Source organism: Hippocampus bargibanti, linkage group LG14, assembly GCF_051943395.1.
Source record: "Hippocampus bargibanti isolate YZ-2025 linkage group LG14, ASM5194339v1, whole genome shotgun sequence".
Taxonomy (NCBI): Eukaryota; Metazoa; Chordata; class Actinopteri; order Syngnathiformes; family Syngnathidae; genus Hippocampus; species Hippocampus bargibanti.
The window spans coordinates 21,714,958-21,741,459 of NC_142747.1; the positions used below are offsets into that span (position 1 = coordinate 21,714,958).

At 41.9% G+C, this 26,502-nt stretch overlaps 2 protein-coding genes and 1 long non-coding RNA gene across 6 annotated transcripts; all 3 read left to right on the forward strand.

The window, feature by feature from the left end:
* Positions 1-471: 471 nt before the first annotated feature.
* atf5b (activating transcription factor 5b) lies at positions 472-5,743 on the forward strand. The gene is made up of 4 exons (XM_089014352.1): positions 472-678; positions 1,257-1,478; positions 1,815-2,970; positions 3,828-5,743. The coding sequence occupies exons 2-4, from the start codon at positions 1,340-1,342 to the stop codon at positions 4,012-4,014; spliced, it is 1,482 nt and encodes a 493-aa protein (XP_088870478.1). The 5' UTR covers positions 472-678; positions 1,257-1,339; the 3' UTR covers positions 4,015-5,743.
* Positions 5,744-9,185: 3,442 nt separating this feature from the next.
* dmac2 (distal membrane arm assembly component 2) lies at positions 9,186-12,176 on the forward strand. Its single transcript, XM_089013814.1, has 6 exons — positions 9,186-9,224; positions 9,500-9,693; positions 9,961-10,041; positions 10,449-10,588; positions 11,509-11,671; positions 11,767-12,176. The coding sequence occupies exons 1-6, from the start codon at positions 9,207-9,209 to the stop codon at positions 11,927-11,929; spliced, it is 759 nt and encodes a 252-aa protein (XP_088869940.1). The 5' UTR covers positions 9,186-9,206; the 3' UTR covers positions 11,930-12,176.
* A 6,423-nt stretch (positions 12,177-18,599) lies between these two features.
* On the forward strand, positions 18,600-25,610 carry LOC148888874 (uncharacterized). Of its 4 annotated transcripts, XR_016117238.1 has the most exons (8): positions 18,600-19,703; positions 19,786-19,819; positions 19,904-20,756; positions 20,857-20,968; positions 21,067-21,123; positions 21,208-22,084; positions 22,181-23,413; positions 23,498-25,610. It is a non-coding gene; the product is annotated as an uncharacterized LOC148888874 (long non-coding RNA). The 4 variants fall into 4 exon arrangements; XR_016117237.1 differs by having other exon boundaries at positions 18,600-19,819; XR_016117239.1 differs by having other exon boundaries at positions 18,600-19,447; positions 19,548-20,756.
* Positions 25,611-26,502: the final 892 nt, after the last annotated feature.

The window sequence follows — 26,502 nt, forward strand, 5'->3', positions numbered from 1 at the left end:
TTAAGCCAATGGTGAGACCGCAGTGAGAGTTGAGAGCCCCTTTGCACCCCCCCCCCCCCGCCCGCTCATCTGATGCAACAGGGCTGCAACTAAAATTACACCTTCACGCTGCAATCGCTGTGTCCTTCCGCCGAGACGCACGAAAAATTAGTGCTGCCGTCTGACCTGCATGCAATCCACTTTTACGCACAATACGCGTGGCATAGTCCAACATGACAAACGATGACGTGCATTGGATTTGTTATTTTTATTTAAAAGGAACACTTTTTGTTGTGCTGCATGACACTCTTCCGCTGTGAATGTTTTTTTTAATTTGTAATTAGTTATTAATTTTTACTTTTCTTTCAGGCGTCAATGCAAAATAAAAAGCATGTAAAGCAAGAAGCGACGAAGTGAGTGGAAGTCTCTCGGTAACGGGAAAATCCCGACGAATTGATGACGTCAGAGACGGACGACTCTGGAATGTGCGGAGTGATTTGATGAAATGTGATGCGGTCGGGTCGGGGCGTTTGGAGTTGTTGAAGTAAGCGACTTGAAAAGTTTGTGTCTTCAAGTGTCTAATATCGCTTCAGCAACAATTGCAAAAAGGGAAGAGAGATGGCTTTTTAAAACGCGGCTTCGTCTCCGTCGTCCTTCTAAACCGTGTTCAACGCACTTGACAACAGACGGAACGATGGGGTAAGTGGAACTTTTTTTCTGGGGGTAGGGGGGTCACTTAGCGGTGAACACCAATGTTTACTTTTTGTTCAGTTTAAATTGACTTTTTACTAACAAACTATTTATTTTTGGATTGCTTTGATATAAGAATGTCATTTTAAACTTTATTTCCACGATTAAATTGGATATTGTTGCTTCAGGTAAAATGATCGATCAGTCATGTTACGCAACATCATGATCATTGTCATAAAAAAATATTAACGTTATAATTTTGTAATTGTTTTTTTTTTTTTTTTTTTTGCTTTTTTTAGTTAGTACATTTTCTATGGAGTGTAAAAATCACTGTGCTTACTTTTTGGGGTGTTGTTCCACAAACTGCTATTGTTCATTTGTTACAATGACATAAGTGACGATTGTTTTACTTCATATTTTCTTTCCAAAACTTTTTCTTCACGTGTTAAATTGTGCATTGGCTTTAAAAAACGTTATTTACATTCAGTTTTTCGTGTAATTCATTTTATTTAATTATTTGTTCTGTAATAGTTGTATTTATTCTGTCATATCTGAAAGACAAAATGTTTTTTTTGTTTGTTTTTCAGGTCTTCAGGTGTTTCCTTGACCACTTCATCCATCAATTGCGCAATTGGATCCATTTCACAATTTAATCGCGGCAGACGCGACAATGGCGGCGTCGATCCTTCGCCGGAAAATTCCTCCCGTTTTCACCGCCGGACTCGGCGTTCTCCCTCTCCGGCAGGCTAGCCCCAGCCAATCAGGACGCTCGACGGGGGCGGAGCAAGTGGAAAGGCGGCGTTTAATTGGTGAGTTTTTCGGGCGAGAGGCTTTTTTATTTTTCCACATCTCGAGATCGGCGCCGCAGTGCAGCACGGGACTAATGTCGTACAGTGAGTACAGCTAAGTGGATTGTTTTTTTTATCCAATGCAGACGATGCTGTTCAATCATTTTCAGATGATCGGTTAGTCGTTGGATTTTATTGGGAGTTCTTGTTTTTTGATTTTTTTTTTTTACTTTTGCTTGATTTCAACGTGATTGATTTTTTTTCTCCTTTACATGATGTATTTTTTTGTGTTCATTTTTTTTTTACCGAAATTGTAAAGGAATGAGATTTGATTGACCTGAATGTTTGTTTTGGTAGGTGATGGTCACTCCGATTGGATGACGGAAAAAGTTGACCTGTCTTCATTCGCGTCAAGCGCAGAGTCGTCGTCTCCCAGCTCGTCCCTTCCGCCCTCGCCGTTAGAACAAGATGTCAAGGTGCCCTCGGACCTGGAGGTCATGACCTCTCTATTGCAGGAGGAGCTGGCCCAGCTGGAGGACTACTTTCGCTGCGAGTCCACGTCGGCCGCCGGCAAGTTGGACAAATCCTCCAAATGCGACAAAGGCGGCCCGGCGATGAGCTCGCAGTCTTACTACCAGTTCCCCTACGCCTCGTACGGGGCCCCCCAATCGGACGCCGGCCCCGTGGTGGTCACCCTGGCGACGGGGGATCTGGACCTGGCCGGTTTCTGTAGCGCTCCGGCGGCCCGATCCAAAATGGCCCGCCCGGCGCCGTACAACTACCACCACCACCGTTACCTCCACAACGGCGGGCGGAGGATCCACGGCGCCGAGTCGGCCAAAGTCGGCGAGGACGGCGGACTTGATTCGTGGGGCGCCAGAGCAAGTTACGCGGGAAGCGGCGACTTTTCCCTCAACCACTATTCCACCTTGAAAACGGTGAGCAAAAGCGGCCTGGCCGGCGTCAAGAAGGTGAGAGAATGCGCGTTGTCGTTGAAGGAAGAGGAAAGCTATTGTTTCTCCGAAGGGATGTTTTGCAGCGAAGAGATCGCCCGAAGTTTTTGCTCCTACGACGCCCACCACAGGCGCGAAGCTCACAACCTGAAGGTCAACGCAAGTTACGACAGCGGCGGCGGACTGGAGCTCCTGCACTGCGCCAAAGACGCCAGTGAGACAATGATGGCCGCCGACGGCTACTTCCACCCGTCGGCGGGCGACGGCGAGCCCTACCACGGCTTGGGCGTGGACCTGGAGCAGCCGTCGCAAGGCCCGGAGGCCGTCCAGCACGCCCACTACCTCTACCCCCAATGCCTTGCCGAGCAAAGTTACCCGTGTTTGTCCCGAGGGGAGGGCGAGGGGCCGCCGCTGGGCGCCCCCATCCACAGGCTCAAGGACGAGCCCTGCGCCATCAAGTCGGCCGCGCTGGTGGTCGGGACCGCCGCCGCTTTGGACTTCAACACCGGCGGCGAGAGGAAACAGAAGAAGAGGGATCAGAACAAAACGGCTGCTCACAGGTAAAGCCCCAAAGTCGCCCGCTCACTCAAATCTTTTCATTATTACCCAATGTCAAATGTTGGCGTGGAGTTTGTTTGGTGCCAAAGGAAAGTAGCCTTATTATCACCTTTCAGATCATCCTGAGAGACACCCTGAAACGTTCCATATTCCTTATTATAATAATAATAATTAATAATAATAATACATTTTATTTAGAAGCGCCTTTCAAATCTCTCAAGGACACTTTACAATGACAAAACAAGCACAATAAAACCACAGATACATTATCAAAAAAGAGATAAAACAACACGGAGAATGTGATTTTGAAGAGGTGGGTTTATAATAATTCAAAAAAAAATATATATATATATATAAATATATAAATAATATAAATATATATATATATATATATATATATAACTGCAACTTTCGCAATGCTGATGAGGGTCGTTATGCTGATGAGGTGATACTGGGGGGAGTGGGTGTAATAGGCCAATCGTTAGTCAGGAATGTAGGAACAATCAGTGGGGCCACAAGGGGGGGGTCCCGCGCCCCCCCAACCTGAGAGTAGGGACCTATCATAGCTGTGTCCGGCGCCACCAGGTCTGGACATTAGGGATATATAAATGGGGCCGATACGACCAGTCAGACTTTAGTTCGCTGACGAAGCCTCTTGGATAGGAGGCGAAACGTCCGAAACCTTCACTTTTGTACAGATGACGGCTGAAGAAACCTTCTCATCGATGGACCACTCCTGTACGACTGAGAGCTTACACAGTGGGCGTAATGGGTTCTTTTTTTTTTTCTTGAATATGATTCAATTTTCGATGTGAGGCAAGCAAGCAAATGTAAGTGGGAAACCTCCTTTGGTGTGCAGGTACAGGCTGCGCAAACGGGCCGAGTTGGATTCTCTGGAAGAGGAACTTCATGGACTGGAAGGGCAGAACAGGGAACTTCGCGACAAGGCCGAATCGGTGGAAAGAGAGATTCAGTACGTCAAAGATTTGCTCATCGAGGTGTACAAGGCTCGCAGTCAGCGCCTCAAACAAGATGGCAGTGCCTAAAACAAAACAAAAAACAAGTCTGCTTCCAACAAACTGGAGGTTGCATGGTTTTCGTATTTCAAAAAAAAAAGTGGACTTTGATAATCTGCCATGAGAAGAGCAAGAAACAAAACGCTTCCATCAAGAACAACAAGAAAAAAAAGTCAATCAAGCCTTAGTGACGTGCTTTCCAGAGGAGATGCTGAACTTGTCCGTGACCACTGTGACCCCAATTCAACTCACAAGCCTTTTTATCATCACTTTTCACTTTTGCGCCTGCGACTGAGAAAAAACACAAACACACACACATACACACATACACGCACACACACACAGACACACACACATTGGTAGCATTAAGGCCGAGTTGCACAAAATGATATATATATATACAGTAAAGTCTCGTTATAGCGATATTCTCGTGAGTCGGAAAAAATATCGATATAACCGGACTATCGATATATCCGATCCTGCGGCATGTAAATTTTCTCCATGCGTTCATAGAAATAGTATCGTAATAAGCATTACTATCGATATAACCGAACGTGGCTTTACTGTGTGTATATATATATATATATATATATATATATATATATATATAAGGCGCACCGGACTATAAATATCTGAAAGTTTTCCAAATACATATATGGTGCAACGGAGTATAAGGCCCACCCACAATCAATGGTGTATTGTCAAACTTTTGTATTATATTGTTTTGTGAGTATAAGGTGCACCTTCATTGAATGAAAAAAGTTTTTCAAATACGTATAATATATCAAAATTTTCCAAATATAAGCAGACCAAATAATAAGGCGCTACGGTAGAGGCCGGGGTTATGCACTACTTCATCTATGGGGGGTAGGAAATAAAGTCAGTGATTTCTGACAATAGTTATGGCTCAATCTGACTTGACATATAAGGCGCACCGATGGGCGTATAAGGCGCAGGGTCAACTTTGGAAGAAAAGGTTTAGAGGGCACCAGAAAATACGCTTGTTTGAAAGGCCACATTTCGATTGATGAAATACTAAAATGATTTCTAACCTCATCTATCATATTGTGTGGAAACTATGATGGAAAAAAGATGAAAGTATCTGCGGCGATGCATATATTTATTTTTTTAAGTGTCATAAGGCGCAGGATGATCTTTTGAAGAAAATCAAAGCTTTTGGGTGCACCTTATATAGCGGAAAATACGGTGGTCTTTGCTTTAAGATGACTAGATTCCTCAAAAGCAATGCCAACATACTCTCTTCAACCTGCAGAATCATGAATAGGAATTTGTATTGTTCAATTATTGTGTACTGTATTTGCACTTTTTATAAAGCCGCTGAAATAACCAATAATGCATGTTTGATTTTTTGGGGGGGCAAGAGCATGTGTCAAGGCATTGTTCCGTTTTACTGCATGACTTTCAGCTTTCAATCTCATCCAATCAAGATTTTTATTATTATTAATATTATTATTTTTTGCCAGTGTGATTCATACTCAGGTTTTACTTTCAGAGAAATGCAAAATAATTCATTTCCCCAGCTGAATTCTTCTGCTTTTTGTTTTCCTCACTGAATTTTGCGGGGGGGAAAAACTAACACGCAAGAATAAACTCACAATGAGTGTAAGTGGACCGAATGGTTGATATTGATCACATTTGATATTAGTGAAAATTCAGGTCCTTTTATTTAATGAACGTCCATGTCAGGAAATGATTCATCAGGTGAATTACAGCCAAATAAAAGCGGTCATGTCATTCATCCCTGGCTCGGACTCTATTTATGTATGTATGTATGTATGTATGTATGTATGTATGTATGTATGTATGTATGTATGTATGTATGTATGTATGTGTGTGTGTGTGTGTGTGTGTGTGTGTGTGTGTGTGTGTGTGTGTGTGTGTGTGTGTGTGTGTGTATGTACGTCTGTGTAAGCTCGCAGTCGTACAGGAGTGGTCCATCGATGAGAAGGTTTCTTCAGCCGTCATCTGTACAAAAGTGAAGGTTTCGGACGTTTCGCCTCCTATCCAAGAGGCTTCGTCAGCGAACTAAAGTCTGACTGGTCGTATATAAATGGGGCCGATACGACCAGTCAGACTTTAGTTCGCTGACGAAGCCTCTTGGATAGGAGGCGAAACGTCCGAAACCTTCACTTTTGTACAGATGACGGCTGAAGAAACCTTCTCATCGATGGTGTATGTATGTATGTATGTAAGTGTGTGTGTGTTTATTTATGTATGTATGTATTTATTTATTTATTTGTTTGTTTATTTGTGCTCTGGTATGACCTCTGCCATTGACCTTTTGCAGTCGGACCACATCTTTGTTCATGATGGCTGCATTGTATTTTTTGTCGCTGGGCCATTTTGGGCCGGATCAAAGCGTCACCTTTCAATTGCGCAGCTTCACATCCTCTCTTTTTCTTTTTCCGCACAAGTTGACAATTTCATTTTACACCCAACAGTCTGTGTGTGTGCACGCAAGTGTGTGTGTTTTAGTGAAGTCTCTTGGTATCTGTCGTAGCCGTTGAAGGCCTTTCAAGTGCATGAGGCAATCTGGCCCAATTCTTTCATGAAATGCAACGTTTGGACCGTCAGGATGAAGAAACGGCCTGACGGGGAATGACACGCCAAGTGTCCATGTTTTTTATTATATATATTTATAGAGTGACTCCAAATTGTGGTCATAACGTAAGGGGCAAGTGTACTTTATTTAATTTTACTTCACTGTATTTTTAGAGCACTTTAAAACTACCATCGTTATACAGTATACAGCAAGGGTGTCATATTCCTTTTTTTCCTTTCTTTTTTTTTTGCCGCAGGCCAAATTGTAGTTCTGGTTTCCCGCCGGGGGCTGTTATGAATTTGAGGAAGCCATTTTACACATGTTACATATCAATCACACAATAAATGAATGCATAGCTAGCAATGACTGTTATTGTGGTTCCAAATTTGACATTTTTGTTCAGATTTTGGCACTCATCGGGAATTTCACAAGTTTGATTTGCTTTTTGCGGGCCGAATAAAATGATATGGCGATCCAGATTTGGGCCCCGTGCCTCAAGTTGAACACTGGTCATGTAAAGGATTAGCCAGCTAGCTGAATATAAAGCTCAATTGCTTGCTCTAGCTAACTCGATAGATAAGCATAGAATAGCACAAGTTTGATTTGCTTTCGCGGGCCCAATAACATGATGTGGCGGGCCAGATTTCGGCCCCCGGGGCCTTGAGTTGAGTCAAAAGATTGATTGGCACATGCTATTGATTGATCGTACAGGGAGCCAAAAGACACGTTGATTGTCGGAGTAATCATCTTCCAAAAGCCAAAGCGGATCCTCCTCCAGCAGGTGTCCCCCTCAGCATAGGAACTAACAGTTAGTTACTAACTCATTCGCAGCAGCTTGCCGTTGGGGCTGCAGTTGGCGGAAAGCGCAATTTTGATTGGATGACACTGACCTAGAATGGCCGAAAGCGCCATGTTGATTGGATGATAGTGGCCGTCATGTTGAAACAGGTAAACGCCCAACTAGTGCACTTCACGCCCAACGAGTGCACTTCAGCGTGAAAGCACCGGAGCATTAGAGGAGAGAAAATGTTCTGATTCTAATTTTTAATGAAACAATACCATCGACGAAACAGTCGAATGTCAGTGACATTTTAACAAGCCCCATGTTAACGTTAGCATCGACATACTTCTGCGAGAAGTAGATTGCAGATAGCAAGCGTGGAAGCTTATGAGCCGTGTGCAGGCTAGTTAGCTAGCAGTAACTTCGACTCTGGACCGGCAAATTGAATTTCATTCCGATCGTTTTCCTGGATTTTTACCAAACACGAGGAACGGAAAACCATCCATGTTAACGGTGAGTACTATCACAAAGTTATTTTAAATAATACATTCTGATATTTTGTTGAAAAGTGGCCGCGCGTGCGCGTGTGTGCACGCGAGCGTTTGTATGTTCGCGCGCGCGTGCGTGTGGCTCTCACTGAAAACATCTAAATATTTTACTTTTATGGCTCTCTTAGTCAAAAAGGTTCCCGACTCCTGAACTAACTCATTCGCAGCAGCTTGCTTGGAATGACAAAAGAAATTGCTATTTTTTGATGTATACCTGCGCCATATCACTCACAAACACGCACATATATTTGATGGAAGAGCAAGGCACTGGGCGATATGATGCAAGAAGCAAAAAAATAAGAACAAGGGTTTTGTTTTGTTTTAATGTGGGCGGGGGAGGATTTACGGTGCACATCCGGTGGTGGTGGCTGAGCATTGTCACAATGGCCTGCAGGCTGCAGCTCTCTCAAGCGATGTTTGGAGCAGCGAAACGGCTTCCTTTTCATTGTAAGCGGCCGCATGGATGTGGGTGGCGTTTGGATGAATGCTGGCTGGATTCAAACAAACAAGTCTGCTTATGAGAAGACAGACGTCACGTTTCTAAAAGCATCTCTCAGACCATGAATAGAAATCTACGCCTGTTTGATGAAAAGGTTCACTATCAATAACGATATAGTGTACGAATATTGTTTGGCGACAGTCAGAGGAGGTCCCATGATGTCCAAATTCCATCGACATTCTCCTTTTTCAATTATCCATTTAATGTTGTCTTTCTGTTTCGAATACGTCAGCCCCTCTGTGTGTCTTTTGGACAGACGCCCTCATTTCAAGCTCATATAACTCAAGACACATATAAATTAGGAATTTAATCTTCTGAAGAAAGAAGAGAGTATAACGTTCTAACACTGTATTGAATGTCTATGTAGTCCTAAAACTCAACATTCTGTGGGTCCTGCAATTTGAGGGAAAATGACAAAAAAAACGTGGCACTGGAGTGTAAACATTTTTGCACGTATTGTAGTGAATGAGTTAATTAATTTATATTTAGCCACACAAAATGAATTTAAAATAAATTACTGGTGCGCTATTATAGACCAGATGCAGTTGTTTTGTTCAGCGGACTATCATTTAGTGACCTGTCTTTTTTGGAGATAACCTAAACTCACTAAACATTCAAATAGCAATACGATATTTATATTAATATTTAAAGCCCTGTAAAAAGAATAGGGGAGTCATTTCGATAAAACGGTCGCAATATAATTTTTAAACTCTTCACATTTACGGCTCAAACTACCAAAATACAAGATTGTGGCGACACCTAGCGGATAAAAATTATAACATCCTCTTCGTAACCTATATTTTTGACCTTCGTCGGTTTCCGTCGAATAAAATGGCTACCTCTTTGGGGGTAAGTTACCCTCCCCGATTATTAATCTTTCTATTTTGTTTTATTTTGAATTGAGTCCAAATTATTTATCACATGTTTATATTTTACTTCGAATTGCACGTTTACTGACATTTTTTTAACGTTTATGCTCCGTTTGCCGCCGAGGTGGTGGCGTCCTGCTCGCTCACCTCGTTTAAAATAGACTATCGTGCAATGTTTTTTTGTTTAATTTTTGCTGCAACGTGTGTCGTTAATTGTGTGCATAGCAACTTATTTTCCACACGTTTGCCCACTAGTCTCTACTCGGGTGCTGTCACCGGGCATCATCTGGGTTCTTAGTTGCTTGGCGACCTTGGAGCTCCAGCCCTGCGTGTCCGCCTCCCATGCACAGAAGATTGTTCCTCTACCTCACTCAGCGTTTCTATGATTTCGATGTGCTCCTCAGCTGGAGGTCTCGCATGAAAAGGAGAAGCCTGCTAAAAAAAAACAGGTGAGAAAAAAAATGAACTTGTTTTCATCAGGGGGTGGCCACAAAGGCACTGGAAGAGTCACAAGAGCCATACAAGTTGGGCATTTTATAGGATCAAACAGTTGTGACAATGTCTTAAAAAAATTAAGAAGTTGTGAACAATGTAGTGAAACGTGACGCATGCATATTCAAATTGAGAAGGTCACATGACGTTGTTGTCTTCAGGTTCAGTATGAAATTTCATTCCAAAGTATTTTCTGAATCCTGAATCAATGTCTTTTGTCACAGTTACTACAGCTTCACGCGAGGCCTTTACGGTGTTGACATTGCAGCAGCCTACTTTGTGTTGTGTTTAAAAGGAGGATTTCGGTAAGTCTGTACTATTTTCTTTGTTTTCAAAAGGCTCTTTCTGTCCTGTGAACTGTGTATATATGATTTAAAAAACGTATAGATGTTCGAAATTATTTTTAGGTCTCATCCTTCTAATTCATTCTGCGACTTTCACTGTTTGGGAGGCTATATTGTTGGTTCCCTTTCATCATTGAAAGGAAACCTCATAATATTCACTGAAATAACTTGTATCTGACAACATTTACATCAAGCCCCCCATAAGCCCATTGGCCAGCCAGAACCTTCTAAATGAGACAAAACTGGAGATTTTTGTCACCTTCTTGTTGCTGTATGATCTAAACCAGACCTATAACATACAATTTCATGACTTAGTAGGGGGAATTTTTTTCTGAAGGCCTCTTTGCATGTCCATTGTACTTTGTCAGATTTGTTGGCCATTCAGAATGGTTCCGTGCAGACCATCAAGGCAAGTTCAATTGGGACTTCTTGAAATACAAAGACACACCTCTTGAGGAAGTAGACATGAGCCATACCATCATCAACTACACTGGACTGTCCAACTTGGGTACTCGTCTTTAGATGTATTTTCCCAATTGCGGTATTTAGCATTTTCATGTACTATAATATTTTCCTGACTTATGTGGTACTTTGTGTACAGTGATACCTCAGTTTACGACCTTAATTGTTTCCCAGAAAGTGTGTGTAAGGCGAAAAGTTTGCCTGCCAAATATTTATTTCCCATAAGAAACCATTAGAATGAGAATAATCTGTTCCGAGGTCCCCATAAATCACAATTTTCTATGAAATAAGCCTTGTTTGTCATAGTCGTTGATGTAGTTGCCTCTTGATGCTATCCAAGTGAAGTTGCTGTGCTTTCTCGCCGATAATACCCTCATTCACACTGTCCCCTGCTAGCTGCTTTCCGTTCATCCAAATCAACGGTGGTTTTTTAAACTCTTCAATTGCCTGAGACCGTTGCTTAGACAACACATAAACACCCTTAGCCACACGTAGCAATGGTCAACTTGGTGTACTGGTACTGGGACGCTAAGTCACACAAAGGCATACCTCGTTCGTGTTTTTCGATGATCTCCTTCTTCTGCTCGACCGTCATTTTCTTTTGTGTCCTCTTCGGCTTAACACTAGCTTGTGGTGGGTTTTTTTTCGCTCCCATAATAGCAAAAGTGCTCCATTCGATAACAAACCATGTCTGCACTCAAAGAAAGAGGGTGACGAAAACTAGTCCACTAGCCACCGTGGCGCTGTTCGACCGTGTGGTTTGGTGTTCATCAGCCGAAAACTAGTCCGCCAGCCGCCGTGTGGTTTGGTTCGTCCTCCGCAAACTAGTTCGTCAGCCAAGACGATATTCTCGCGAATTTAATGTTCGTAAGGCGAAAAGTTTGTGAGCTAAAGCGTTCATAAGCTGAGGTATCACTGTATTAATTTGAGCTTCATCAGTGTGATTGATACTGGTTGTGTTTTCAGCGACGCAGCGAACTTTGCGGACTCTGTCCGTACGAGGATGCTCCGAGGTGGATGACTGGTTCTTGGCGAGGCTGCATGTGTTCCAGGACTCTCTTCAGGAGTTAGACATCTCTCATTGTCCACAAATCACCCCAGGTGGCCTGGCTGCCCTGAGAAACCTCAAGTAATTCATGCCCACGGGAAAGACCTTCATCTAAGTTCCAAATGTCAATGATGACTCCTGTTGTGTGACATGTTCCTATTTTTTTCATATTGCAGAGGACTGCGTCGTCTGAATGTGTCATCCCTTCCACGGATTTCCACACCTGGCTTGGTGATCATCCTCCTCGAGGAGATGTTGCCACAATGCGAGGTCATTGCGTCTGGTTATGATCACAATTCAAAGCCGCAAGAAGTTGAGGAGGAGCGCAGTCAAGGGTGAGGGGGTGGGGGAGCAGATTGTATTGAAAAATAGGAACAACCGATTTGAATAAAGAACAAGTCCTATCAAGGATCTTTGATGGTTCCCACCATATGAAATTGTTCAAATTGGATGTACAGCACTACATGTGTCATCTTTATTTTTATCTGGAAGGAGAATTTTGTCTATTTGAAAATCAAGTTTTCAAGTCAATTTGTTTCAAAACTGTATATATAGTAGGTTATCAATAAAGACTGATTTGATGTGATTTGATTCATTCTATTATTTGTAAACGTGCTACCTGTGAGTCTTTAGGCAAGTGGCGCTATACCTTATAAGAGGTACCCAACACCCAACAAGTCTTCTTTCAGAAAAAAAAAATCCTACAATGTAGTATCGCGACAATCACACGTTGACTATTGACCAAACTAAATTGACCAATTAACTTCAAGTTGGCACAGTGAGAGGGGATGCCTTTATAGCAGGGTCCTGTATTTTGTATTTCTACTTCTTCATTTCCTTTCCTCTTTCATCACTTTGCTGCTGTGAAATGTAAATTTATCCACGGTAAGACTAATAAAGGCTAATCCATTCCAATTATTATGGAGGACACTGTACTCCACACACATACCCTTAGAGAAGAATAGGGAGAAATTCGGGGCTTCAGTGCCTTGTTCAAGAAAATGAATAATGTATACAGGAAAATATAACAATCATTTTAATATCAGTCAAAACGGGGTAATAAAAACAGCAATTCTTGTGAAGGCTCATAATAGGTAAAAAGGCCTATGCAATCATTTGTCTATCATAATGTCGATCTAAAACGTTCTATCTACAATCTGAAAACGTACAAATGAACCTGAAAGCCTGTACTCGGCTTTACAACTGACTGCAGATTGAGAGGAAGTAAAAGACGAGAGGAAGAAGAAAATGCGCATTTGCGCAGCTTTTACATTCAGTGCGGAATCTATTTTTATTGTGACGCTTTTTGGCGTGTATTTGAATATGCATATGTCTTCACGTTTTATATCTTGTATTATATACATGATATCCATATTATTTTTTCTTCGATGTCCCCTTAGGGCAGGGGTGTCAAAGTCATTTTTTGCCGCGGGCCACATTGTAGGTATGGTTTCCTCCCGAGGGCCCTTATGAATTTGGGGAAGCCATTAGAATGTTTAATCCGATCCACATATTACATATAGAGCACACAACAAATTAATAAATAACTAGTTTTCAAATCTGAAGTCAAGAATAATGACTGTTATTGTGGTTTATATCCAAAAATATGAATAAATTTTGGTTAAGAATTTAGCAAGCATCATGGAATTTCATGCGTTTGATTTGCTTTCGGGGGCCGAAAAAATAGATGTGGCGGGCCGGATTTGGCCCGCGGGCCTTGACTTTGACATCTGTGCCTTAGGGGCTCCGTACCTATTCCTTTTTGGAGGGGGTGGAAAATTGAAAATCAAATGGAAGACTCAACAATGAGCAGAAATATTTTAGAAGGACATTAAAAATATTATTATTATTTGTAACACTTAGCCAACGTTGGCTGTTTCTATGTCAAGTCACAGAAATTTTGGTGCCAGTAGCAGTTAAGGAAGCAGCAACCACGACTGGGTGTAGACGTGTTTATTCCAACAGCTAACAAGTGGATCTGGTTCCAACATACAAAATGCAGAGAAATATCTTAACATAAACACGCTCCCTGCTATGCACCTGCTGGGTGAGATGCCTGGTCCAATTTGTTTGCCACCTGCTAATTGCCTTATTTTAATATTCAACCTTGTGTTAGTCCTGAGTAAAATGATGCTTGGTTTTGCCATTTTTTTTTATGTGCATTTAACATAGAAGACCTTAATTGGTTCCCAGAAAGTGTGTGTAAGGCGAAAAGTTTGCCTGCCAAATATTTATTTCCCATAAGAAACCATTAAAATTAGAATAATCTGTTCCGAGGTCCCCATAAATCAATTTCAAATTTCAATTATATTTTATTTAAATTGTTATTGAAAGTAATTTTGGCAGCGACGGCAGATATTTTACAAAACATTTTCACCCCCTTGGTGTTATTTTTAATTTTGAAATTATGATGCATTCTTGCTATTTCCCCCAAGCCACTAACTCTTTCAACAGTAACCCAAATAGAAGTTTCTAGTGCCTCTTTTTTTTGATGATGAGACTAGTGCAGTGTGTTCGACCGGAAACAAATTCCTTGGCAATAAAGACGATTCTGATTATACTCAATCCTGAACATTTAGGTCCGAATTTATGATTTAAGGCTCTTGAACCTAAATAAAAAGGCTACTTTTATTACGGTTCTTTATGATTAAATTAATCATTAAACTATTCTTTTACAATGAACAAAACATCATATTGCAGTCAAATTAAGACGAGTTCTAACTATACGGCCTGTTGTCACGTTGTGGTTGGCGACCAATGGGTGACACCGTCAGCCCGTCTGCAGCTGCACAGGTGGAGGTCGTTTCAATCAGTGGCAGTGAAAAGGACTCCCGGCACACCATTTGGCATTGGCTCATTGGGCTTTCTTCACCCTGTCAGGTATGAGTCATCTTGCATGCAGATTTGAACTCGTGGTTTTCTTTGACAATTTGTGCTCTTCTTTTCAGATGACTTTAATGTTTGAGGATTTGTTCCTGCTGACTTTATTTGAGTCCAATTTGTCAAATACACCCTGCTGCTCCCTCTGGACTGTTTTTTTTTTTTTTTTGGGCGGGATCCGCCGCCATAACCACCTGGCAAACCTTCGATAAAGCCTGTACTCGGCTTTACAACTGACTGCAGATTGAGAGGAAGTAAAAGACGAGAGGAAGAAGAAAATGCGCATTTGCGCAGCTTTTACATTCAGTGCGGAATCTATTTTTATTGTGACGCTTTTTGGCGTGTATTTGAATATGCATATGTCTTCACGTTTTATATCTTGTATTATATACATGATATCCATATTATTTTTTCTTCGATGTCCCCTTAGGGCAGGGGTGTCAAAGTCATTTTTTTGCCGCGGGCCACATTGTAGGTATGGTTTCCTCCCGAGGGCCCTTATGAATTTGGGGAAGCCATTAGAATGTTTAATCCGATCCACATATTACATATAGAGCACACAACAAATTAATAAATAACTAGTTTTCAAATCTGAAGTCAAGAATAATGACTGTTATTGTGGTTTATATCCAAAAATATGAATAAATTTTGGTTAAGAATTTAGCAAGCATCATGGAATTTCATGCGTTTGATTTGCTTTCGGGGGCCGAAAAAATAGATGTGGCGGGCCGGATTTGGCCCGCGGGCCTTGACTTTGACATCTGTGCCTTAGGGGCTCCGTACCTATTCCTTTTTGGAGGGGGTGGAAAATTGAAAATCAAATGGAAGACTCAACAATGAGCAGAAATATTTTAGAAGGACATTAAAAATATTATTATTATTTGTAACACTTAGCCAACGTTGGCTGTTTCTATGTCAAGTCACAGAAATTTTGGTGCCAGTAGCAGTTAAGGAAGCAGCAACCACGACTGGGTGTAGACGTGTTTATTCCAACAGCTAACAAGTGGATCTGGTTCCAACATACAAAATGCAGAGAAATATCTTAACATAAACACGCTCCCTGCTATGCACCTGCTGGGTGAGATGCCTGGTCCAATTTGTTTGCCACCTGCTAATTGCCTTATTTTAATATTCAACCTTGTGTTAGTCCTGAGTAAAATGATGCTTGGTTTTGCCATTTTTTTTTATGTGCATTTAACATAGAAGACCTTAATTGGTTCCCAGAAAGTGTGTGTAAGGCGAAAAGTTTGCCTGCCAAATATTTATTTCCCATAAGAAACCATTAAAATTAGAATAATCTGTTCCGAGGTCCCCATAAATCAATTTCAAATTTCAATTATATTTTATTTAAATTGTTATTGAAAGTAATTTTGGCAGCGACGGCAGATATTTTACAAAACATTTTCACCCCCTTGGTGTTATTTTTAATTTTGAAATTATGATGCATTCTTGCTATTTCCCCCAAGCCACTAACTCTTTCAACAGTAACCCAAATAGAAGTTTCTAGTGCCTCTTTTTTTTGATGATGAGACTAGTGCAGTGTGTTCGACCGGAAACAAATTCCTTGGCAGTAAAGACGATTCTGATTATACTCAATCCTGAACATTTAGGTCCGAATTTATGATTTAAGGCTCTTGAACCTAAATAAAAAGGCTACTTTTATTACGGTTCTTTATGATTAAATTAATCATTAAACTATTCTTTTACAATGAACAAAACATCATATTGCAGTCAAATTAAGACGAGTTCTAACTATACGGCCTGTTGTCACGTTGTGGTTGGCGACCAATGGGTGACACCGTCAGCCCGTCTGCAGCTGCACAGGTGGAGGTCGTTTCAATCAGTGGCAGTGAAAAGGACTCCCGGCACACCATTTGGCATTGGCTCATTGGGCTTTCTTCACCCTGTCAGGTATGAGTCATCTTGCATGCAGATTTGAACTCGTGGTTTTCTTTGACAATTTGTGCTCTTCTTTTCAGATGACTTTAATGTTTGAGGATTTGTTCCTGCTGACTTTATTTGAGTCCAATTTGTCAAATACACCCTGCTGCTCCCTCTGGACTGTTTTTTTTTTTTTGGGCGGGATCCGCCGCCATAACCACCTGGCAAACCTTCGATGAGAAGGTTTCTTCAGCCGTCATCTGTACAAAAGTGAAGGTTTCGGACGTTTCGCCTCCTATCCAAGAGGCTTCGTCAGCGAACTAAAGTCTGACTGGTCGTATCGGCCCCATTTATATATCCCTAATGTCCAGACCTGGTGGCGCCGGACACAGCTATGATAGGTCCCTACTCTCAGGTTGGGGGAGGCGCGGGACCCCCCCCTGTGGCCCCACTGATTGTTCCTACATTCCTGACTAACGATTGGCCTATTACACCCACTCCCCCCGGTATCACCTCATCAGCATAACGACCCTCATCAGCATTGCGAAAGTTGCCTAACCTGTTTTGCCTGAGCAGGCTATTGTATGAACGATCCAAATTGAACCTCACACCACCAGACCGGTTTAATGAAGGATTTTGTTGTTTTATAAGAATCGCCTCTTTTACCCCCCTTTCAAACCATCTATGTTCTTTCGCTAAGATTTTAACCTCATTGTCGTCAAATGAGTGGTTAGTAGCTTTTAGGTGCAAATGTACTGCCGATTGAGGCCCACTAGTATTATCCCTGCGATGTTGATAAAGTCTTTTTTTGAGAATTTGTTGAGTCTCCCCAATGTACTGCTCTTTACAATTTTCATTCTTACAATGTATGGAATAAACTACATTACTTTGTTTTTCATTTGGTAGCCTATCTTTTGGATGCACTAATTTTTGCCTTAACGTGTTTATCGGTTTGAAATAAGTAGGAATTTTATGTTGCCAAAGGACTCTTTGTAATTTTTCAGAAACTCCTGCAATGTACGGTACTGCTACTCCTCTCCTTTTAGAATCTTGAGAATTATTGGTTTCGTTCGCTATTCTTTCTTTCTGACATTTGTTGAATGACCACTGAGGGTACCCACAGTTAGTGAGTGCTCTCCTGATATGTTTTGACTCCTTTTCTCTACCTTCAGTGCTAGTTGGTATTAGTTTAGCCCTATGCTGGAGGGTTCTGATAACTCCTAGTTTATGTTGTATATATGTTGTATATGTATATGTTGTATTTATGTTGTATATATGTTGTAGTTTATGTTTCTTAGCGAAAGAACATAGATGGTTTGAAAGGGGGGTAAAAGAGGCGATTCTTATAAAACAACAAAATCCTTCATTAAACCGGTCTGGTGGTGTGAGGTTCAATTTGGATCGTTCATACAATAGCCTGCTCAGGCAAAACAGGTTAGGCAACTTTCGCAATGCTGATGAGGGTCGTTATGCTGATGAGGTGATACCGGGGGGAGTGGGTGTAATAGGCCAATCGTTAGTCAGGAATGTAGGAACAATCAGTGGGGCCACAGGGGGGGGTCCCGCGCCTCCCCCAACCTGAGAGTAGGGACCTATCATAGCTGTGTCCGGCGCCACCAGGTCTGGACATTAGGGATATATAAATGGGGCCGATACGACCAGTCAGACTTTAGTTCGCTGACGAAGCCTCTTGGATAGGAGGCGAAACGTCCGAAACCTTCACTTTTGTACAGATGACGTCTGAAGTAACCTTCTCATCGATGGACCACTCCTGTACGACTGAGAGCTTACACAGACGCACCTGGCAAACCGTGACACCAGTACTGTCGATAGCATTTTATGGTGAGTGGTTTCTCAACAGATGGCTCTTTAAATTAACTAATCTTGTATTGTAAAATGAATCAGCCATTGTGATTACATGAGCATCGAAAAAACAAGCTTGTGTGCAATTTGTGTAATGGGTGACGCCGTCGGCCCTGCCTGCAGCTGCACCGTTGGAGGTCATTTCAATCAGTGGCAGTTAAAAGGACTCCCAGCCCACCATTTGACCATTCGGCATCGGCTCATTGGGCTTGCTGCACCCTGTCAGGTACGTTTTATCATTGCTGGGGTGAGGCGAGTTCCCAATATTCAGCGCAGGTCTGTATAACCCAACAATAAATAATTCATTGTCCGTTCAATCATCATGAACATGTCTGTATATGCCTCCCCAGCGGCGGTGGTCAGATGGGCAGCTTCATCGAGACTGACGGAATGCTGAACAAGATGCCCGTCGGCGACAGAAAGTGTATGTGGTTGGCGGTGTGCAACTCTTCCTGATGAATGAGTAGTAATAGATTTTATTGTCAGCGCCTTTCGAAGCTCTCAAGGACACTTTACAGTCACAGACAAGCGTAGGTACTAAAAGAAGTAAATAAATACATAAAAAATAAATTAAATACAATAAATAAAATACAATTATAAATAGTAACAAGAGAGCGACACAGAAAATGCCATTTTTAATAGGTGGGTAGTAAGGCCACCTATCTCGTAATCCGGGGAAACCAGGGAATGTCAAAGCTTGCCCCTCAATGGCCACTGTTCTGTCTGTTTTCTTGCTGTCCCCGGATGAGCACATCTCTTTCAAACAATCAGGATCGTTCAAATGCTGGCTGATGAGCTGATTGTTTGACTCTGGTGTGTCCCACCCAGGGAAGTTGGACTATGAAAGGACAGTGGTCGAGTGCCAAGTTGGGACATCCTCTGTTTTTATGGATCCCGGATTCGCGCTGGGGTTTGCTTTGGGTTTAATGTAGAATTCACGCATTATACCAGAGATTTATAATCATTTAATTTACAAGCGCCTTTCTGAACACCCAAGGACATTTTACAATAAAATCATGATTGTGTAAAGGGGTTCGAGGTTTGATTAGGAAGCCGGTTAACCGGTTTGACTGTTAGGCAGCTCGGTTGCTGTGGTACGCAGCATGGAAACACAGATGGAACACAGATGAATTTGTCCGTTTCATGTACGTAGAGGTTTTGAGCTCTACTCACATTCATCAGAAAGAGTTGAGCACCACTCCTGCTGAGATGACCTACCTACATTCGGTGCAGGTCCGTATAACCCCTAGAAATAAAAATAAATATCTACAATGTTAACCCCCGTAGTTTATGAAATCAATGTTGACATGACTGACGTTTATGCCTCCCTAAGAGCTGATTTTCAGATGAGCCGCTTCATCGCGACTGACGGAATGCTGAACAAGATGCCCGCCGCTGACAAAGTGGTCGTGGTTGGCCGTGTGCAGATCTTCCTGATGATGAATGAATAATGCCACCTAACTCATAATCTGCAAACCCCTGAAACCAGGTAATGTCAAAATCTGGTCCTCAATGGCCGCTGTCCTGTTCGTTTTCTTGATGTTCCAGGATAACGTTAATGCTGGCTGCAGGCATTCGGCATGCTTGACCCATTGCTGGGGTGAGGTGAGCTCCCAATATTTAGTGCAGTTAAGTATAATTCATTGTGCATAAAATTGTCATGAATAAGTCTGGTTATGCCTACCCCAGTGCCGGTGTTCAGATGGGCAGCTTCGAGACTGACTGAATGCTGAACAAGATGCCCGCCGGTGACAGAAAGGTGTGCAGCTCTTCCTGATGAATGAGTAGTAATAGATTTTATTTTAAGCGCCTTTCAAAGCTCTGAAAGACACTTTACAGTCACACACAAGCTTAGGTACTTGAATAAATACATAAATTACAATTATACATGGTAACAAGAGAGCGACACAGAAAATGCAATTTTAAATAGGTGGGTAGTTAGGCCACCTATCTCGTAATCCGCGAACCCCAGAAACCAGGGAGTTTGAAAGCTTGCCCCTCAATGGCCACTGTCCTGTCTGTTTTCTTGCTGTCCCAGGATGAACACATCTCATTCAAACAATCAGGATCGTTCAAATGCTGGCTGATGAGCTGATTGTTTGAATCTCGTGTGCCCCACCCAGGGAAGTTGGACTATGGAAGGACAGCGGTCGAGTGCCAAGTTGGGATACCCCCGTTTTTATGGATCCCGGATTCGAGTTGGGGTGTGCTTTGGGTTTAATGTAGAATTCAGGCATAATATCCGAGGTTTATTATAATAATAATTATAATACATTTAAAAATACAGGCGCCTTTCTGATCATCCAAGGACACTTTACAATAAAATCGTGATTGGGTAAAGTTAAGGGGTTCGAAGTTTGATTAGGCAGCTGGTCAACCGGTTTGACTGTTAGACAGCTAGGTTGCTGTGGTACGCAGCATGGAAATTAAGAACACAGATGGATTTGTCAGTTTCATGTACGTAGAGGTCTTGAGCTCTACTCGCATTCATCAGAAAGAGCTGAGCACCACTCCTGAGATGACCTACCGACATTTGGCACAGGTCTGTATAACCCCGAGAACTCAAAATAAATATCTACAACGTTAACCCCCGTAGTTTATTAAATCAATGTTGACATGACTGACGTGTATGCCTCCCCCAGCACCGGTGGTCAGTGGGCAGCTTCATCAAGACCGACGGAATGCTAAACACTATGCCCCCCGGCGACAGAAAGTGGACGTGGTTGGCGGTGTGGAGTTCTTCCTGATGAATGAGTAATGCCACCGAACTCTTAATCTGCGAACCCCTGAAACCAGGGAATGTCCAAACCTGATCCTCAATGACCGCCGTCCTGTTTTTCTTGATGTTCCAGGAGCACGTTAATGCTGGCTGCATGCATACAGCATGTTTGACCCATTGCTGGAGGGAGGTGAGTTTCCAATATTCAGTGCAGGTCAGTATAATTCATTGTGCATTCAATTATCATGAATACGTCTGTTTATGCCTCCCCCAGCGCCGGTGTTCAGATGGGCAGCTTCAGCGATACTGACGGAATGCTGAAAAAGATGCCCGTCGGTGACAAAGTGGACGTGGTTGGCGGTGCGCAGCTCTTCCTGATGAATGAGTAATAATATATTTTATTTTAAGCGCCTTTCAAAGCTCTCAAGGACACTTTACAGTCACAGTCAAGCATAGGTACTCTAATAAATAAATTAAAAATATATAATGCATAAAATACAATTATAAATGTTAACAAGAGAGCCAGACAGAAAATGCAGTTTTAAATAGATGGGTAGGAAGGCCACCTATCTCGTAATCCGGGAAACCCAGAAACCAGGGAATGTCGAAGATTGCCCCTCAATGGCCACTGTTCTGTCTGTTTTCTTGCTGTCCCCGGATGAGCACATCTCTTTCAAACAATCAGGATCGTTCAAATGCTGGCTGATGAGCTGATTGTTTGAATCTGGTGTGTCCCACCCAGGGAAGTTGGACTATGGAAGGACAGCGGTCGGGTGCCAAGTTGGGACACCCCTGTTTTTATGGATCGTGGATTCGAGTTGGGGTGTGCTTTGGGTTTAATGTAGAATTCAAGCATTATACAGGAGGTTTATAATAATACATTTAATTTACAAGCGCCTTTCTGAACACCCAAGGACACTTTAAAATAAAAACAATAAAATCATGATTGGGTAAAGTTAAGGGGTTTGATTAGGCAGCCGGTTAACCGGTTTGACTGTTAGGCAGCTAGGTTGCTGTGGTACGCAGCATGGAAATTAAGAACACAGATGGATTTGTCAGTTTCATGTATGTCGGCCTTGAGCTCTACTCGCATTCATCAGAAAGAGCTGAGCACCACTCCTGCTGAGATGACTTACCTACATTCGTCACAGGTCTGTATAACCCCTCGAAATCAAAATAAATATCTACAATGTTAACCCCGCAGTGTATTCAATCATCATGAACAAGTCTGTTTATCCCTCCCCCAGCGCCGGTGGTCAGATGGGGCAGCTTCATCGAGACTGACGGAATGCTGAACAAGATGCCCGTCGGCGACAGAAAGTGTATGTGGTTGGCGGTGTGCAGCTTTTCCTGATGAATGAGTAGTAATAGATTTTATTTTCAGCGCCTTTCGAAGCTCTCAAGGACACTTTACAGTCACAGACAAGCGTAGGTACTAAAAGAAGTAAATAAATACATAAAAAATAAATAAAATACAATTATAAATAGTAACAAGAGAGCGACACAGAAAATGCCATTTTTAATAGGTGGGTAGTAAGGCCACCTATCTCGTAATCCGGGGAAACCAGGGAATGTCAAAGCTTGCCCCTCAATGGCCACTGTTCTGTCTGTTTTCTTGCTGTCCCCGGATGAGCACATCTCTTTCAAACAATCAGGATCGTTCAAATGCTGGCTGATGAGCTGATTGTTTGAATCTGGTGTGTCCCACCCAGGGAAGTTGGACTATGGAAGGACAGCGGTCGAGTGCCAAGTTGGGATACCCCCGTTTTTATGGATCCCGGATTCGAGTTGGGGTGTGCTTTGGGTTTAATGTAGAATTCAGGCATAATACCGGAGGTTTATAATAATAATTATAATACATTTAAAAATACAAGCGCCTTTCTGATCATCCAAGGACACTTTACAATAAAATCGTGATGGGGTTCGAAGTTTGATTAGGCAGCTGGTCAACCGGTTTGACTGTTAGGCAGCTAGGTTGCTGTGGTACGCAGCATGGAAATTAAGAACACAGATGGATTTGTCAGTTTCATGTACGTAGAGGTCTTGAGCTCTACTCGCATTCATCAGAAAGAGCTGAGCACCACTCCTGAGATGACCTACCGACATTTGGCACAGGTCTGTATAACCCCGAGAACTCAAAATAAATATCTACAACGTTAACCCCCGTAGTTTATTAAATCAATGTTGACATGACTGACCTGTATGCCTCCCCCAGCACCGGTGGTCAGTGGGCAGCTTCATCAAGACCGACGGAATGCTAAACACTATGCCCACCGGCGATAGAAAGTGGACGTGGTTGGCGGTGGAGTTCTTCCTGATGAATGACTAATGCCACCGAACTCTTAATCTGCGAACCCCTGAAACCAGGGAATGTCCGAACCTGATCCTCAATGACCGCCGTCCTGTTTTTCTTGATGTTCCAGGAGCACGTTAATGCTGGCTGCATGCATACAGCATGTTTGACCCATTGCTGGAGGGAGGTGAGTTTCCAATATTCAGTGCAGGTCAGTATAATTCATTGTGCATTCAATTATCATGAATACGTCTGTTTATGCCTCCCCCAGCGCCGGTGTTCAGATGGGCAGCTTCATCGATACTGACGGAATGCTGAAAAAGATGCCCGCCGGTGACAAAGTGGACGTGGTTGGCGGTGCGCAGCTCTTCCTGATGAATGAGTAATAATATATTTTATTAAGCGCCTTTCAAAGCTCTCAAGGACACTTTACAGTCACAGTCAAGCATAGGTACGCTAATAAATAAATAATGCATTCATAAATATAATGCATAAAATACAATTATAAATGTTAACAAGAGAGCCAGACAGAAAATGCAGTTTTAAATAGATGGGTAGTAAGGCCACCTATCTCGTAATCCGGGAAACCCAGAAACCAGGGAATGTCGAAGCTTGCCCCTCAATGGCCACTGTTCTGTCTGTTTTCTTGCTGTCCCAGGATGAGCACATCTCTTTCAAACAATCAGGATCGTTCAAATGCTGGCTGATGAGCTGATTGTTTGAATCTGGTGTGTCCCAGCCAGCTCTTGATTACGATCCTGATCATTTGATTCTGTTGTGTTGCACCTTGGACAACTGGAAATCAGGGAGGACTTGACAAAATATAACCTAATTTGGAACACTAAACCCTAATGTCCCAAACTAAAACTCTAAAATACAACCGACTACTCGCACTAAACTCAAAATACGTATCCTCAAATTGTCAAACATAAACTCCGAACACCCCAAATCACCTCACTTTAAATCTCTAGAATTTTACTTTGTTAATTCCGGGTTGAGTGAACGCTGGCGCGTGTGGCTGCCGCTGCTCACCCGCAAAAAATATCCTGACTATAGTGTCCTTGAGGGTTTTGAAAGGCGCTTATAAATTAAATGTATTAGTATAAACCTTACCCACTTCTCGAAAAAATGACAATAATACCGTAACAACTTAAAGATTAGCCTAAAGAGATAAATTCCAGATCTAAAATACTTGGTCCCTTGACGTCCAAGTGTCCTTCCTGTTTTGCATCTGTTCAAGGTTTAATACACCTAAATCAAATGATCAGCTCATCCGCCAGCTCTCAATTACGATTACGATCCTGATCATTTGATTCTGTTGTGTTGCACCTTGGACAACTGGAAATCAGGGAGGACTTGACAAAATATAACCTAATTTGGAACACTAAACCCTAATGTCCCAAAGTCAACAAACTCTAAAATACAACAGACTACCCGCACTAAACTCAAAATACGTATCCTCAAGTTATCAAACAAACTCCGAAAACCTCAAATCACCTCACCTGACTAAAGTGTTGGGTTTTGAAAGGCGCTTATAAATAAAATGCATTATTATTAAAATTATAAACCTTACCCACTTTTGAAAATGACAATATGTAATATGTCCAAGTGACCTTCCTGTTTTGCATCTATTCAAGGTTTAATCCACCTAAATCAAATGATCAGCTCATCAGCCAGCTCTCAAATACGATCCTGATCATTTGATTCTGTTGTGTTGCACCTTGGATAACTGGAAATCAGGGAGGACTTTTGATAATCATAATTTCACAAAACTAAGCAAATTTGGAACAATAAACCCTAATGTGCTAAAAAAAATCCAACCAACCGCTCAATCCCTAACCAATAGAAGCTACTAATTTCATTCTTAACAAATGCTGAACCAAATCACCCTAGTTTAAATATAGTATCATCCTTGCCCACTTCTCGATAAAATGACAATAATATCCTAAAAACTTGAAGAGAGAAATTCCAGATCTAATAAATACTCGCGCCCTCGACGTCCAAGTGTCCTTCCTGTTTTGCATCTGTTCAAGGTTTAATACACCTAAATCAAATGATCAGCTCATCAGCCAGCTCTCAAATCCGATCCTGATCATTTGATTCTGTTGTGTTGCACCTTGAATAACTGGAAATCAGGGAGGACTTTTGATAATCATAATTTCACAAAACTAAGCAAATTTGGAACAATAAACCCTAATGTGCTAAAAAAAAATCCAACCAACCGCTCAATCCCTAACCGATAGAAGCTACTAATTTCATTCTTAACAAATGCTGAACCAAATCACCCTAGTTTAAATATAGTATCATCCTTACCCACTTCTCTCAAACTTTCTACAATAGCCTAAGCGTAAGATTAGCCTCAACAGTTTGGGCTGTCCTTCCTGTTTTGCACTTATTCCAGGCCTCAACCCCAACCTCTATCACTTCAGCCTAAACTCCTACCCATACTGCCCCTCCCTCCCCTTCCAATGGTGGCTAATAAAGAATCTCTTTTCCCTCCGACCATCCAGTTCCTGTCCATTTTTCAATGCTGCTCCAACTGAATAAAGATGTGTCACAATAAAGTTTTCTGTGTCCATGGCTTTTATTACTCTTTTTATGGGGGGTAGATTTGGCTTAGGTCCGAGGCAATTGGAGTTTACGCTTAGGTGTGGTGGCTTAGGGATAGTTTTCTTCAGGTGTCGCTTTTTTTTTAATTCTATTTTTTTCACGCTTAGAAGTTTAGTTTTCTTTTTTTTTTTTTTTCAGGTTTAGGAGTTTAGTTTTCAGGCGTCTTTATTTTCAGGTGTCTTTTTTTTTTTTTTTTTTTTTTCAATTTATTTTTTTTAGACATCGTTTTTACGTCGTTTTTTTTTCATGTCTGTTCTTTTCCACTTCGTTTTTTTCCATGTCTGTTCTTTTTAAAAAAAATTTAATTGTCTTTTTCACTCGGTCTCTTTTTTCACTCTGTCTCTTCCGCCCCCCTTTTTTTTCTATTTTTTTCTGTCTTTCTGTCTTTTTTCCCCTCTCTTTGTCTTTTTTCCCCTCTCTTTGTCTCTCTCTTTTTTCCCCCTCTCTCTTTTTTTCCTCTCTTTTTTTTCCCCTCTTTCTCTTTTTACTCTCACTTTTTCCCCCTCTCTTCCCCCCCGCTTTCTCTGTCTTTTTTTTCCCTCTGTCTTTTTCCCCTCTCTCGGTCTTTTTTCCCCTTTCTCTCTTTTATTCCCCTCTTTCTCTCTGTTTCTCTTTATTCCCCTCTTTCTCTCCCTCTCTCTTTTTCCCCTTTCTTTCTCTCTCGCT